Source organism: Ranitomeya imitator, chromosome 10 (genome assembly GCF_032444005.1).
Source record: "Ranitomeya imitator isolate aRanImi1 chromosome 10, aRanImi1.pri, whole genome shotgun sequence".
In the NCBI taxonomy this organism is placed as follows: Eukaryota; Metazoa; Chordata; class Amphibia; order Anura; family Dendrobatidae; genus Ranitomeya; species Ranitomeya imitator.
This window is the reverse complement of record NC_091291.1, coordinates 112543529-112560753: the sequence shown is the minus strand read 5'-3', so window position 1 is coordinate 112560753 and position 17225 is coordinate 112543529. Positions and strand designations below refer to the sequence as shown.

General features: G+C 43.3%; 1 protein-coding gene across 1 annotated transcript; it reads right to left on the bottom strand.

Moving 5' to 3' along the window:
- Positions 1 to 1747: 1747 nt before the first annotated feature.
- On the bottom strand, positions 1748 to 3763 carry HES5 (hes family bHLH transcription factor 5). The gene is made up of 3 exons (XM_069742387.1): positions 3636 to 3763; positions 3370 to 3532; positions 1748 to 2934 (listed from the first exon to the last, which is right to left on the bottom strand). Exons 1-3 carry the CDS (start codon positions 3687 to 3689, stop codon positions 2714 to 2716), a joined length of 438 nt encoding a protein of 145 aa, XP_069598488.1. The 5' UTR covers positions 3690 to 3763; the 3' UTR covers positions 1748 to 2713.
- Between the last annotated feature and the right edge of the window lie 13462 nt (positions 3764 to 17225).

The window sequence follows — 17225 nt, the reverse complement described above, 5'->3', positions numbered from 1 at the left end:
GCGTTTTCTGCCAAGAGATGCAGAATCTGTGCAGAAAATTCCGCAGGCAAATCTGCAACGTGTGCACATAGCGATAAGTTCACACTGGGTGTTTTTGTTGCGTTTTTTTGCTGCTTTTTTATGCTACTTTTCAGCTGCTTTTTACAGTACCAGCAAAGCCTATGAGATTTCAGAGATCTCATGCACACACATTGTTTTTTTGTGTCATCAGGATTTTGTGCTTTGCTGCTTTTTTTGGACAAAGCGCATGTCACTTCTTTCAGCAATTTTGCAGCGTTTCTCACCCATTGGCTTGAGTGGGTGTTGAAAAAAAAGGTGTCTCCCGAAGAAGCACAGCGAAACGCGCGTCGTGGCGAGGGACGCCAGGAGATCAACACGCGGCCATTTAAGTAATATACTTATAGCTTCATTATAGTGATATTTAGTCATGGGTATAGATAGCAAGTTCTAGCCTATGTTAGGCAGCCGTACACTGAGCGCCGTGCACGTTCCACCCACACTGGTGATTGACAGCGCTGGCTTACAATCTCTGCAGAGAATGCTCAGGCAGGACAGCGCTGTCCATCACCAGCGAGTGAGATCCTAATTAACATATTTAATTAAACATCAGTTTCTGGGAATTGAATGCAGTAATTAAAGAAGTAAAGTGACTTTTTTTTTTTTTACAGAAGCTGTATAGAACTATGTGCTAATTTAACACTTGCAGTTGAGCTGATAGACTCCTTTTAACATTACATTGTGGAATTGCTAGTATAGGAATTCGCGAAGGTTCCATTCTTACTGCATTTTGTCCTTGCGTTAACGTCTAATCCAGAAGTCCGTGGATCTCGGTCCGATAATGGCCGTGACTCTCCCGACCAGAGCATGACGGCTTCATGTATTTCTATAGGCTCGAGTCGGAAAAGCCGCAGCCAGTCCTTGCATTAGCGGTCCTAGATCACACGGATTTGCACAGACTTCTGCATACAAGTCTGTAATAGAGGCCGTGGAACTTTATTGTAAAAAGTGTATTTTTTTTTTTAGATGCTACTGTGCGGATTTGCACCATATACTACCAAAGTGTGATCAAATAGGCCCCATGGGGTGAATGGGGGGGGTGCATGAATGTTTTTAACATACCGTATACAGCAGAAACCAGAAAGCTCGCAGTGCGTACAGTTGCCAACGCAATGTGAACGGGTATGTAGAGATGAGGCTTCCACAGCGACAAAATCTGCCCCAATGGGAAATGCTGCAATGTCTATCAGCTGCATCGTTTGCTTTGCATAGGATGAAATCTGCAGCATAAATGGACACGCTGCGCATTGCAAATCTGCAGCGCAGGTCAATTTACACAACATGCTGATGAGATTTAAATTATATATACAGGGTGGGACATTTATATGGATATACCTGGGTGGGCCATTTATAAAGTTGGACCCAAAATGGCCAACTTCAAAATGGCCGCCACGGTCACCGCCCATCTTAAAAAGTTTTCCCCTCCCATATACTAATGTGCCACAAACAGGAAGTTGATATCATCAACCATTCCCATTTTATTTAGGTCTATCCATATAAATGGCCCACCCTGTATATATATGTATATATATATATATATATATATATATATATATATATATATATACAAACCCTGTAAGAAAAAGCTAATTCCTGCAAATGTATGTCCCATGTGCACATATCCCTGTTAGAGCAATTGTACAGGTGAAAGTTAATGTCAAAAAAGAAGTTCACACCAGACGAAATAGAATAAAGTTTAGGGAATATTTTATTTTTCAGTTTTTTAATATTCCTTTTAGCCTTGTCAGACCATGAAATCACAGTTTCTGAGAAAGAAACAAAATGCATAAAAAAAACATCCCCTGGGATGCAAAATACAATTCAATACAAGTAACTACATTTGCAGTTACCAGTCAAAAATATTCTGTACCGCGTCTTTTTTAAAACAAAAAGTAATTATCTTTTTATGTAATGACGAGAATTCCTTAGAACATCTGAGAAATCCTTCATCACGGCTTACATCAGTCGTCTTTATAAAAGATACGCCATTGTCAGGATGCTCCGGAGACGTCTCCGTGGAGCAAGCTGACTATATAAAACCCATTCGGGTACACAATATCACCTCGATAGCTTTCTTCTTGGAGAATACAATACGGGTATTTAGACACTTAGAAACAAAGTTACAGGCATAATAAGGCAAGCTATGGCTTCTGATGGCTGGAAGGCTCAAGTTGCCTCGTAGACAAACGCCTTTACAGTATAAACTTCATAGAAGTAGCAAAATGCAAAACATTTATGATTATTCCATTAGGAATACTGAGGCCACATGGACTCTTCATAGAAGAAACACGTGAGAATGGAAACCATTCCCGATAACCTTCCTACTAACACAAATCGCTTCTTAGAAGATACACACTGCAGATGGAGCAGGACTAGGAACTCCTTCACCAGGCGTCCCCCTACTCTATAGGGTCATACAATAACCACTTAAATGTTGCAGGGCAACTTAATGTCCCTCTAACGAGTAAAACGTTGAGTACTTTTTTAAGTTATCCTTAGGATAATAGGACATTCTTCAGGAATAGTCTCTCTCGGATGCCGAAGAACTGTTTTCCGCTTTATCCAAACGTACTTTTGTAGAACATAGTTCCTTACTGGCAGAAGTCCATTACTTATGATCATAGTTCCTGTCTAATTCTTTGTCAAGTCCTCCTGTTCACCAAGGTCTCCAGATCTTAACTGGACCATTGGTGACTTTTTTCCGGTTGGCGAGATTGGGAATATTCTGTGGGACCTTCAAATGGTTGAGCAATTTTGTTTTGGTCTCTCCGCTTTTTGGGTCATGACACAGGAACTGTAGAGCTTCTTTGACACACCTGGAATAACCTTGGTTGTAATCCTGCTGTAGATGTTCACCATGGATGTTCTGGGATTGATCTGGAAAGAAACGATACGAGGTAAGTCAACTGTTCGAGATTGGATTTTACAGCTACATCATGGTTGCGTTCTGACCCAAAGTCAGATATGCCAGATCACCAGTGAGGCCAAATTAGGAGGTTACGCCCTAATTGACAAACGTGCTTGAAGAAAAGGAAATGCACACAGGTTGTGAGCAAATCACTTTATCTGATATAATGAGACACAAGGCAGTATTTTATACCATATACAGCAATCTAACTCAATGTAGCCCCCCGATACCCAGGGTCAAGCTTTATTTACCATGTGCCCAGAACATGTTGTATCCTTGAATCGGAGACTACAAGACTACTGCATCATAAGAACTAATTCTAGCAATTAAAGGCAAAACATTAACCCTTCTATATCATGGTCTTAGACTTTATGTGATGCAATGAGAACTATGACTCTACTTACTTTGTTGTTGCAGGTAGCTCACGGCCATCTCCAGTATGTCGGCCTTCTCCAGCTTGACATTGGGTTGTTGCTTGCGGAAGGCCTTTTCCAGGAGAAGCTTGAGCTGCTCGATGCTGCTGTTAATCCTATCTCGGCGCATCTTCTCCACCATGGGTTTCCTCATCTAAAAATAAACAATGCAAGAATATAAGCCAACAGGTTCATACGTGAAGAATAAAACATCTTAGGAGGGCAATGTCTACGAGCCAAGACTATTGTCGACTTACCTTATTTTTTTCCTTTGGGGAGAGGTTATCCATAGCCATGCTGGTAGGTGCCATGCTTAGAAGTGTACAAGGAGCTGCCGGATTTCCAGTCTTGAGCCAGAAGTGATCTGAGATGTGGAGTCAGGGTTCCTGTATTTATATCCCTGAGCTTGCATACAGAAGCATGAGTCCCTGACTTGTCAGACTTTCCCACACTCACATAGCCAATACATGCATTCAGCAGGACAATGGAGGAGGCATCTATTACAGCATGGTAAATTGACTGTGAATTGCCGGAGGATAATACCCTGCTCCCAGCAGAGCAGGTGGAGAGTGTGCGATACAATAGGGACAGGCTTCAGAATGAGGTGGGAGAACGTGGGAAAGGGCTTCCCATCGCTGTACTCAGACCGCGGCCCCATGAGAACACGGACATGGCAGGACGCTGCTCTTTTTTGAAGCGTGCCAGTCAAACATGTGCACAGAGAACAGATGTTGTAGAGCTCGGCGCACAGTGGCCAGAAGTAATAGGAATTATAGTGAAAAAAAAATACTATATATATATATATATATATATAAATAAATATATATATATATATAAACATTTAACAACATAGTATAAAGGCAAATCCTGTAAATTACAGGCTGTAATATTCTATATGGCGGATTAAAATTTATATCTGATTATCTGATTTTAGGGAGTATGAGCACTAAGGGTTTTCCAGGTTTGGAAAATCCTTCTCCCACCTGCAAAAAAAAGACGTGCTTTCCTCACCCTTCACAAGTCCAGCATTGAGTTTCTGCCGTCACATCGACAGCACTGCAGCCAATCGTGCCGTCAATTCGGGCAGAGCTGCTGAACTCACTTATTGCTGTCGATGTGACATCAGCGCTGCAGACAATAACAGAAACCGAGAGTAGCAGCGGAGACTTTGTGCTTTACTCACCGTTCTTGGGTCCAGTGCTGCTTTTTTTTGGGGTTGTTTGATTTTCTTTTAAATACAAACTGCAGCTGGAGGACAGGGATTTCATAAAATCGAAAATCCCTTTTAGGCAAGGGCTAGACGGTGACACGTGTCACGCCACGCATTGCAACATTGGATGTAATGATTTCTTTTATTGTGGCATTGTGACTTTCCATACAGAGTCGCAAATGTTTCCAAATGCGTTGGGATTTCTGGGGCTCGTTGCATACGACACACCCGAGTCGGTGCCCGAGACTTCAATGCAAATCGTACGTGAAATGCAACTTTGTCGTTTTATTTACAGCAAAATCTCAGCTCTAAAATAGTCACACAACAGAAGGTTGCACAAATGTTTGTCACACAACTTATCCTAATCGTTCTGTTGCCTTGTAGCCTCTAGCCTTCCCATCTTCAAGATCTTCAAGATCCTATCCCAATATGTAGTAGGTATAATAATAATATTAGCAAACACCTCCAATTAGAAATGTAGTATAGTTCTTCTGATTAGCTATGTCACTTACCCCGTGTGCAGGGCATTGCAGTAGCTTAGGTATCCATGATTACGGCCACTCCTATACTGACGGTTGGTTATTTAGCTGTTAGTGGTCATAACCATGGATACCTAGGCTACTGCAATGCCCTGCACATGGGGTAAGCAACATAGCTTATCAGAAGAACTATACTACATTTCTAATTGGAGGTATTTACTAATATTATTCTTATTACATCTACTACATATTGTGATAGGATCTTGGAGATGGGAATTCTACTTTAAGGCTTGTTTTCTGACATAGTTTAAATGTTATGCATATTTTTCTGCAGCAAAATCTGCACTTGTGACATGCAGATTTTGCTGCGGATTATGTTATAGATTTTACCCTTTAAAACACACGCACAAAAAAAAAATCAGGACACAACGTAGATGGAAGTACAGTGGGGAAAATCTGAAGCACGCAGTGTATCCGGTGCTGCAGATTAATGAAAAAAAAATCCACTTTTCCAACAAATCCGATAATCCAACCTTGCGCCTAATCTATGTGAAATATTCTGGATGATGATGAGGGTTACTGAGTTTTCTGGTCACATATCATCACTGAAATCTGCACCTCGGCATGATCAGAGTCCATCAGAATCTAACATTCATGTCCCATGATAAGCTCAGATCTACAATATCCGGTGGACACATAAATCAGCGGATGGATCAAGGGTTACACTGCCGCAATAAAAACCCTGTGATCAGGGATGTCATCGTTTTTTGCTTTAGGTGGATCTAATCAATGAATTAAAAAAAAACAGTTATGGCGGAAAAATGAAATGTGCATGGTGCTGGACAGCGAGACCCCATCATCCTAAAATATAGAATATCCTCGGTATCACCAGAGACAAGTGGCAGCTACTTGTGTTTCCCTACAGGAGTAAGGGGCCAGATCCTAGACGTCTACCTGCCAAATGACAGTTCGGCTGATTGTTTGGGTGACAGCCATGTCTCCCGACTCCTCCACACACAGGAACACTCAGAGGATGGAGAGAAAGAGCCGCTGCCAGACTCCTCCGGCGGTGGCTTTTGTCAGCAAGAATAAAAAGTCTGGAGTCTGAAGTCAGATATGTTGGAGTCTGGAGTCTTCTCTCCCTCGACAGACATCAATTCCTCATCTGTTGGGGAAGAGACCGGAGACCCCCATACATATACGCTGAATGTGTACGAGGGTCTTAAAGAGACAGGCCCTAAACTTAGTTGTCAGTTGTGCAGAGGGTGTGACCAGACCCTGCGATCTTCTGCCCCCGCTGTCGCGGTATCCCCGTGATACTTATTTATTTCTATGGAAAATCAATTTGATGTTTTATATGAGGAGTTTTTCTAAGTTTTTCTTTTCTTTCATGATTAAAGACTTCTGGGGGAAAAAAGGGGCATGTCACTTTTTGGAAGTGGCTCCTCATAGAAACCGCTGTAATTGAGACTGTGTTGCATCAAAAAGCTGAAAAACAATTCTAGGGAAAAAAACTCTCCTAAAACTTCTGTAGTTAAAAAATATATGCTGCCAAAAACTCATCATTTTTTTTAAACTCCTCCAAAAACAACTCAGTGTGAACAAAGCCTTCTGCATTCAAAACCTGTTCTCTTGGCAGGAAAAACGCTGTGTTTAATACACATTTTTCTACGCTTTTTTTTTTTTTTGCCGCGTTTTTCAATACTGGATTACATGTGGGCTTTGTCTACAGTACACGTTTCAGCATTTTTGCAGCGTTTTTTTTTTCACCCATAGAAAGCAATGAGTGAGTGCAAAAACGCAGGAATCAGATTTTGCTGCATTTTCGGTGGAAAAACTTTAAGGAAGTCGCACCACGATTTTTTTTTTTTGCAGTGGCACTAAACTTTATCAGCATGCACAAGAGACAGTAAAAAGTGCAGAAAAAAAAAACGCCACTTTTTGTAAGCAGCTTCTTTACTGCCAAGAGAGCAGGTTTGGCCTGCAGAAAAAAAAACTCAACGTGTGAACGTAACCTTGCACCATTATTAGAAGTTCTCTGAAGAGTCCACGTCACAACATGAAACTATTGCTCACAGAGGGACCCGAGTCTGTGGACAGAAGAACACTGACATCAACAGCGACACCGATTGTGTCTCAACATTCCGTCAACCCAGACAATTTGGGACAGTTGGCTGGAAATGCCCTATGGTTTAGTAGAACCCTATAATTAAAGAACAAAAATTATAATCTTGTAATTTTCACCCTGGCCACTGAGGGTTTTTTTTAGTCTCCCTCCTAATTCCTTTCAGGGAGAGTTTTCAGCAGGCTCATTATCATCAGAGGCAGGATTCCAATGATAGCTGATGACACAGGATTTACTAATTACATAAGATGATTTTTCACATCTGACACTACTCCCCCCTCTTTTCACAATGAACTTTGGACACACTCGTTAGACACATAAAAAAAATAAATAAATAAAGACTTGATCTTAACAATAGGTCAATTTCTGAAGACACGGTCCCATAAAAGCTATTCAATGCACCATAATAAGGCCAAATTTGTCAAATTTACCTAACGGTAAATTTCCATGGGACATCACCGCTATGGACCTCTTGCAGTGGATACCCCTTGAAGTCTTCAGCCGCCTACGACCCATAGGACACAGCTATAGGACAGCACAGAACTATCCAATACTAACCAATACCGGCCAGCAGTCCGGAGTAGTAGCGTTAGTGACATCACTGCTTTCAGTTTTTTTTCCCCCCATTTGTAATTTTGTGACCATAAGAATTTTCCAACCAGGGTATTGGCCCCATGTGGTTTCCCGATGCTACAGAACTGGTTGAACAGAACCAAGTATAGATCCACATGGAACCCAATATAACCACATTATGACCATTTAAAAAGAGCCTCGGTCAGAATTTTTGGTCATCAAAATATTAGCGTCAATTCATTGTTGTTCTTTAATCTAGTTAAGACTAGTGATGAGCGAGCGTGCTGGGATAAGGTGTTATCTGAGCATGCTCGGGTGCTAATCGAGTGTTTTCGGCGTGCTCAAAAAATATGTTCCAGTCCCCGCGGCTGCATGTCTCACGGCTGTTTGACACATGCAAGGATTGTCTGTCTGTTAGACAATCCCTGAATGTGTTGCGGCTATCGAACAGCCATGAGACATGCAGCCACGGGGACTGGAACATATTTTTCAAGCACGCTGAAGTCACTGGGATAGCACCCAAGCATGCTCAGATAACACCTTATCCGAGCGCGTTTGCTTATCCTTAGTTAGGACCCATTACCACTCTGCGTTTTATATACAACCTCCGCAGAATTATTTTGGTCTCTTTTACTTTCTGAACAATATGAACTCAGCAACCTGGCTTAAAAAGAGACCAAACTTGTTCATCATGGTCATCACTGCCCTCCGATGAGAAAAATGATATTTCCAGCACGGAGCACATAATGAGGCCGTTGGGGCACAATGACGAGATGGAGAAAGGGACCTTTTCAGTTAGTTTAGCCATTCTTAAAAATACTTAGAACCGTCCCTTTTCACCTCCTGAGCAGCTCATTCTGATGTCAAGGGGCACTGCATTCCCAGGTCCTGGCTGAATGTGACAATGCTGCCAGATCAATGTATTCCTTGGGAATAGAGCGATCCAGATGGCCTATGGGCACGGGAATTGCAGCCGGACACAATAGCTAGTTAAACATCATCAGTAGTTTGCTTCTTGTACGACACACTTCTTTTGTCCTCTATTCTGAAAGCTACAAATAGACGGAAAACTGTGGGGGACTCTGAGAAAATTCACATCCCATTGAAAGCTCCAGTTTCTCAGAGTACGGGCAGCCAATGACTCAACCATTCTCAGCGAAATGTGGTTTCTAATTGTGCGCAGTCCACTTAACAATGCACATTGAGGTTAATAGAACGGGGGAGCTGAAATCAAGAGAGATGTGGATGCGAAGCTGGACCTCTCCGTGCTGTTTAACCCGATAATAAAGTTACCAATTTACCAAATGGGCAAAAAAAAAAGACACGCGGCGCAAAAGAGACGTAGAGCGTAACACCGAGTACAGACAAACATCTGCCAAATCGGCCCTTTTCGCACTGAAAAAACTGCATTGTGTTCATTTATCCATTTTTCATAGACATATCACATCTGTATGTCCTTTTTTTAACGTATGCGTGCAATCCGTGTTTGTTGGGGCAAGCTGCAGGTCACTTTTCAATGCAAGTGTATGACAGCCTTGTTCTGGCTCTTGTAGACTTGCATTGAGAGCTTATGACCGTTACCAATGACTTCTGGCCGGTCTCAAGATGGCGTCATGGGACTGGAACAGCACCAGGAAGAGCTGAAGACGGCTGATGATGAGTATAGGTGTTACGATTGTGTAGCAACAAACTCAGGAAAATAGGTAACACACTAAACGGCAACTGGCCCTGCGGGTTCCTGTACAGACTATTGATCCCGACCCTGCAGTCCCTAGTGAGATTTCCCTAACTGCAGACTAGAGGATGGCGACTTGGACCTATCCTGCCTGAAATGCTATTGAGTGCTTCCCATTCCTCGTAAAAATCTGGAGGGCAGAGAAAAGCGCAAATTACTAACAGAAGGGAAAGTGAGCTGAAATAGAGAGAGATCCCAGAGTGAGTAAAACAAGCCATGAAATACAAAATAAAGGATTAAGTATGCACCGTTAGAAAATGCTGCCAACTTCCTAAAAAGAAACAGAAGATAAGCGCGGGGTAAAGAGCAAACAACAGAGTGATAAACCCTAGCTGGTCTTTCACTAACTGGCTTAACCTACTGCTGTATGGCTGGACATCCAAATGGGACGATCACCAGCAGGAAATACCAGCAAGGGAAAAGTATACAAAGCTGAACCTGAAAGATGATAGGGCAGACAAATGGGTAAATTAAAACACCTGTTATCCTTGATTCAGTCTTTTTAGGGTAACAGAATCTAAAACATCTGGAGTAAAGGTGCTGTGGGTGGATGAACAGAGAACTGACCACAAAACGCAGGCTCAAGAGTTCCAACCCAGATGCATGACAATAACATTGGGTGCAGGGATCATACATTAGTAGCACCACTCCAGCACTTGAATAAATAAAATGCTGGAATGGCGCTTTAATAAAAGGTAAAATACCGTTTTCTATCTTGATCATTGTAATAGATCAATGACAAACACAAGACATATGGATGGTAACCTGCATGTGATCAGTTTTTTTTTTGTAGTTAACAGTGTTTTGATTAAAAAAAGAGCACAAGTAGATAAGACAGTCCCAATGGGTACATCTTGTCATGGTGGGAAGGCTTTTACATTTTTTTTAAATCAAAATAGTGTTAGCGAAGTATCCTATGTTTCTTATATGCACTATTACTGTTTACTTATTACAGGATATATGCTCAAGTGCATTGCTCACTCTAAAGGGAATCTGTCAGCAGGATTTTGATATGTAATCTGAGAACAGCATGATGTAGGGGCTAATATCCTGATTCCAGGGATGTATCACGTGCTGGTCTGCATGCTGTCATTTTGATACAAGCACAGTTTTCTTTGCTGCAGATCTCTGAATGCTGAGCTACGTATAGCCCCACCCTCACACCACTGATTGGCTGCTTTCTCTGCACACTGAATACCGTAATCTACTAATCAGTGGTGGGGGCTGTTATGAACTGGTGATTCAGAAACACAATGGACCTGGTGGTTAAGAGCACACAAAGTGACCTGATAGTACTAATAACATAGGACGAGCTCTGAGACGTAGGAACTCTGCTGACCGCAATCCCTAATCCTATCACACCACACTAGAGGTAGCCGTGGAGCGCTCCTGACCAGACCTAGGCGCCTCGGGCACAGCCTGAAAAACTAGCTAGCCCTGAAGATAGAAAAATAAGCCTACCTTGCCTCAGAGAAATTCCCCAAAGGAAAAGGCAGCCCCCCACATATAATGACTGTGAGTAAAGATGAAAATACAAACACAGAGATGAAATAGGGTTTAGCAAAGTGAGGCCCGACTTACTGAATAGACCGAGGATAGTAAAGATAGCTTTGCGGTCAACACAAAAACCTACAAACAACCACGCAGAGGGGCAAAAAGACCCTCCGCACCGACTAACGGTACGGAGGTGCTCCCTCTGCGTCCCAGAGCTTCCAGCAAGCAAGAAAAACCAATATAGCAAGCTGGACAGAAAAAATAGCAAACAAAAGTAACACAAGCAGAACTTAGCTTATGCAGGGCAGACAGGCCACAAGACGATCCAGGAGAGAGCAAGACCAATACTGGAACATTGACTGGAGGCCAGGAACAAAGAACTAGGTGGAGTTAAATAGAGCAGCACCTAACGACTTAACCTCGTCACCTGAGGAAGGAAACTCAGAAGCCGCAGCCCCACTCACATCCACCAGAGGAAGCTCATAGACAGAACCAGCCGAAGTACCACTCATAACCACAGGAGGGAGCTCGACCACAGAATTCACAACAGGGGGCGTGGTTGGACTAGGAGGCACAAGACACTTAGTCCTGTAGTGATAATCTCCTGCTCAAAAAACACAAATTTTATTGAAACAACAACACCCAGCCCAGTAAGTGACACATCGCTGGAATTGGGCTCTCAGCCTTTATATCATGCTGCTCTCAGATTACATAGCAAGAATCTGTTGACAGATTCCCTTTAAATCAGATTGTAATACTAATTGCTATTTTTTAGCCTGATGGATCACATGACTACTTAAAAGGGGGAATTTCTAAAAGCCCTCGAAGCATTTGACATGATCCCTTTGAGTGTTGCTAACGTTTGAGAGGCATCACTAAAGGTGGCCTTACACATTTGTAAAATGATGATCAAAACAAATAATTTTAACCAAAATGATTGTTCATAAGGAGATATGTACCAGACATTATCAATTTCATGCTATAGTGGCGACTCCACGGACAATCATTCCATGAAAGAATGTTCCCAGAATATTTGCAGCAAGATCCTTCATTCTTAGCCCGGTGTGACTGAATATTAAGCGCTAGTCTGAACAAGAGGCAGGGGAATATGGGATAAAACGGCTGCACCACCATAACAGTGGCTGACCAGAGGACGTTCAGTGGTTGTTCCACCATCAATGTGCGTCCAGCTGTGTATGTCCACCATAAAGGCTTATTCAGGCGGCCCTGATTTTTCTCGTCTGAGATTCATCAGTTTGGGATCACATTCATCAGCGTTTCGTCAGTTTTCATCAGTTTTTCTCTTATGTAAAAAAAAATACTACTGTAGGTTTATCAAGGTTCAATTACCAGATAGTCCGCCAAAAAGAGAGAGCACACTGGTGGCCATCACTAATAGACTGCAGAGGTAGCCGGGAACCTTGGCGAGGTGTAGCACACAATAGAATTGCAAAATAAGCGGTGAATTGAAAAGTTGATTTTTATTAAAAGAATTTAGCAATTTCACCAATTTATGGCATCAAGAAAAACGCTTTTTACGTCTTGAAAATTAAAATAAATTCCGTCTTCGCAACGGATTCTCTTGCCTTGTTGCCTTACAGACTTTATTCCGCCTATTTCTCCACCACTTGTACATACTTTGTCCCCGTTAACCCTTCCTAGTATGTGGCCGATATCGACAGGTTCAGCCAAAGCTCGAAATGTGCATGGGTTTGTGGGGGGAGATGTCGATGCGATAGGTCTGATTTCGGACTTCCGATCACTTTGTTTTCCCGGAGATGAGCCGCCTGTAGAGATTTCTGTCGTAGGGAACTCTGGTGCGTCGACTGACATCTAATGTGTACGGGGTCCTTTAGTGTCCAATTAGAGGCACTTAGGCCGGGGTCACACTTGCGAGTGCAATGCGAAAAACTCGCGCGAGTCTCTCGCCTCAATATCCGGCAGTGCCGCCGGCACGCGGGACCGGAGTGTGTGGTGCCATGTATTTCTATGCAGCTGAACGCTCCGGTCCCGAGTGCCGGTGGCAGTGCCGGATATTGAGGCGAGAAACTCGAGCGAGTTTTTCGCATTGCACTCGCAAGTGTGATCCCGGCCTTATAATAAGGGAACAAGTAGGATGGTAGGAATGTGCATTCAGAACTATTAGTCCGTCTAAAAAAAGGCAACAAGCTAAACTCTTGTTCGTTGGGTGCAAGCTAAAAAAGATCATGGGTAGGACTCATTCACCCCACCGTATTTACGGTACAAGTGCCGTCCGTTAAAAAAAAAAGCAGACAGCATTGTCATTGAATGGGACAGTGCAGATGAGCGATTATTTTCAGTGACCGAATCGGCATGTGAAAAAAAAAATGGTATTGTGCACGAGTTTCTTCCGTAAATCGGATGAGACCCGTACATTGAAGTCCATGGGTGCGCAAAAAAATCAGCCGCAGTCTAGCATCCGATTTTTATGGATACATTGTAGTTCTGTAAATGGTTTTGTGAATGACGGGCGGCACGGTGGCGCAGTGGTTAGCACAGCAGCCTTGCAGCGCTGGAGTCCTGGGTTCAAAACGCCACCCAGGACAACATCTGCAAAGAGTTTGTATGTTCTCTCCATGTTTGCGTGGGTTTCCTCCGGGCACTCCGGCTTCCTCCCACATTCCTAAGACATACGGATAGGGAATTTAGATTGTGAGCCCCATCGGGGACAGTGATGATTATGTGTGCAAAATGTAAAGCGCTGCGAAATATGTTAGCGCTATATAAAAATAAAAGATGATTATTATTTATAGCTGCTGCTGCAAAAAAAAAACGGATTGTATACGGATGACAAGTGAGAAAAAAATGTCCCACTTTTCTGGATGCGACAATTTTTTATTCGCTGGTGCGAACCTGACCTTACCTGTGTACAGATTTGATGTGCTGCCGATAAAATGATATTCTACGCGCATCACGTCATCTTTCTGTGTGCAAAGATTTGTGGATAACAGGCCATTAAACAACTGCCGATCGGCCTGCATGCAACGCAACAGGGTCTAAACGCAACATAACACAGATTATCGGCAGTAACGGACACTATAGATTATTCTGCCCTAATGGAAGCAGAGCCATAATAAACAGACTGCCAGTTTCCTAATAGTATGAACTGCTACAAAACAGCCAATTGTCAATGTAAAATGACATTAAAATAATTCAATTTGACAGTCATTGCTTTAAGCAACAGGTAAGCTGAAAACACCCCCGGGGGGCCGCCTGTCAATTTGCCAATCCCTGGGAAAGAGAAGCTGAAGGTTTAATAGCGCATGAGAACAGATAGCCAGATGGTCTTTGTGGGGTAAGATTTCCCCTCCATTCATTCATCTCAAACAGCCGCACTAATGTGAGTACTAGTAGCAAGACACACTTCTATTGTGTCCGGAAAAGATGTCATCAATTGCTGCGAAGGGGGAAACTGTGGGAAAGAGGAGGAAGCCCAAACATCCACAGTCTGGCGCTAATAACGTTGTTGTCAGGCTTCTATTATTTCTATGCTCCATGAACTGCCAGGCTTTATTCGAGGGTCCTTGTATTGTAAAGCACATGGACATTGCAAGTTGGAGAAGACTTTCTCATGGCTCTCCATTTACCAGCGGAGGAAAAAGAGAGCGCTTAATGCTCTTCTTCTCGGCTGGAAATAGCACATGAATGGCCAAATTGGAAGCAGATTACGTCATTTATCAATAATCCATCCACACGTACACAGAAAATATCAGTGTTCACGTCAATTTTGCAAAATTGATTATTTTTATTTTAGATGGAGACAACCAGCTGAATCCCTGGATTATTATTATTATTTATTATTCATATTTATTTATATAGCACCATTAATTCCATGGCGCTGTACATGAGAAGGGGTTGCATCAAAATACAAATATCAGTTACAGTAAACAAAACTAACAATTATAGACTGGTAAAGAGGGGCGAGGACCCTGCCCATGCGGGCTTACATTCTACAGGATTATGGGGAAGGAGACAGTAGGTCGGGGGTTGCAGTAGCTCCGATGGTGTTGAGGTGGCCATGTGGCCTTTACAGGCTGTAAACTTCCTTGAAAAGGTGGGTTTTCAGGTTTCTTTTGAAGGATCCAAATGTGGTGGATAACCGGATGTGTTGGAGCAAAGAATTCCAGAGGATGGGGGATATTCGGGAGAAGTCTTGGAGGTGATTGGGTGAGAAGCGAATAAGTGTGGAGGAGAGGAGGAGGTCTTAGGGTATGTGTCCACTTTCAGGATGGCCGGCGGTATCGTCGGAGCGGCTTAGCCGCTCTGCGTTAAGCCCCGCCCCCTTTCTGGGACGCGATGATGCCGGATGTGTTCACAGCACACATCCGGTATCATCGCTCCCCACCATAGGGCCCTGTGCTATATCTTGCGGCGACGCAGCGTCGCCGCAAGATATACGGACATGCTGCGATCTGAAAAGACGCGCAGCATGTCCGGAGTCGCAGGGCCGCCGCGTGCATGTTACCACGCATAGTGGAGACGGGATTTCATTAAATCCCCTCCACTATGCTGTAACATCTGGACGCTGCGTGTCTGACGCTGCGGCTCTATGCAGCGTCAGACACGCAGCGTTTCCTGCACGTGGACACATACCCTTAGGAGGACCGGAGATTACGTGAGGGAAGATATTGAGAGATTAGTGTGGAAATATACGGAGGAGAAAGGTTATGGATGGCTTTGTAGGTCAGTGTTAGTAGTTTAAACTGGATACACTGGGAAATTGGGAGCCAGTGAAGGGATTTGCAAAGAGGGGAAGCAGGAGTGTAGCGAGGAGAGAGATTAATTAGTCGGGCAGCAGAGTTAAGGATGGACTGGAGGGGTGCGAGAGTGTTAGAAGGTAGGCCACAGAGGAGGATGTTGCAGTAGTCGAGGCGGGAGATGATTAGGGCATGCACAAGCATTTTGGTAGAGTGAGGGTTGAAGAAAGGACGGATTCTGGAAATATTTTTGAGCTGGAGGCGACAGGAGGTGGCAAAAGCTTGGATGTGCGGTTTGAAGGACAGGGCAGAATCCAGAGTTACTCCGAGGCAGCGGATTTTGGGGACAGGGGAAAGTGTGATTTCATTTATTTTGATAGATAGATCAGGTAGGGAAGATATGCGAGATGGAGGAAAGATAATTAGTTCAGATTTGTCCACATTAAGCTTGAGGAGGCGAGAGGAGAAGAAGGAGGATATGGCTGATAGACACTCCGGGATTCTGGAGAGCAGACAGGTGACATCTGGGCCAGAAAGGTAGATCTGAGTGTCCTCAGCATATAGATGGTACTGGAAGCCATAGGACCTTATGAGTTGTCCCAGGCCGAGTGTATAGATTGAGAAGAGTAAGGGTCTTAGGACAGAGCCTTGGGGGACTCCAACAGAGAGGTGTGAGATGAAGAGGTAGTGTGGGAGTAGGAAACGCTAAATATGCGGTTGGTAAGGTATGAGGAGATCCAGGATAGGGCGAGGTCTTTGACTCTAAAGGAGGAGAGGATCTGTAGTAGGAGGCAGTGGTCAACTGTGTTGATGGCAGAGGACAGGTCTAGAAGGAGAAGTAGGGAGAATTGTCTGTTAGCTTTTGCTGTATGTAAGTCGTTAGAATCCATACCCTGCATCTTCTCATAGTGCATCCTGTCCTATACGTAAGTGATGCCAGTGCACCCGGCCATCTACATGATCTAAAAAATAAAATGTTATCAAACCAGGTCACCTTCTTCCATTGCTGACACATTTATATCATAGCCAGCATTAACTTTGTGCTGTGGTACCCAAGATCCTATCCTTAGTTGACAATCTTTGGACATCTTTTAGAAGGTACTAACCTCTGCATACTGGTAACACCCCACAAAACTTGCCCTTTTGCAGTTGTCCTGAGTTACACTACAGAATTATCCTAAAAACGGTAATTTCCAGATAATCGGGTAAACAAGCTGCTGATTACCCGATGAACGAGCTAAACGCTCTTTTGCTGAATGAAATGATCTTTTGGCTTGCTTAAAAAGTCATCGTTCTCGGCAGCTCATCGTTCATTGTGTAAACAGGACATGTGCTGCCGAAAACAATGACAGTCTATTCGCACAGAACAATCTATTACTGATCATTCTGTTTGCATATTACGGTAAATGCGGTTGCCCTTTCTAAGCAATCTATTAAACGACCGCTGACTGGTAGACCTATAATGCCGCCGCTCTGGTAGTGTAAACCTGGTGTTCGTTAACTTTTCTCACTA

Excerpts from the sequence above, each read along its gene's own strand:
- HES5 (XM_069742387.1), bottom strand. The coding sequence starts at position 3,689 with ATGGCACCTACCAGCATGGCTATGGATAACCTCTCCCCAAAGGAAAAA. Across the intron at positions 3,533-3,635 it reads CCCCAAAGGAAAAAAATAAG|ATGAGGAAACCCATGGTGGA; the intron begins GTAAGTCGACAA and ends GTTTATTTTTAG. Across the intron at positions 2,935-3,369 it reads GAGCTACCTGCAACAACAAA|ATCAATCCCAGAACATCCAT; the intron begins GTAAGTAGAGTC and ends GTTTCTTTCCAG.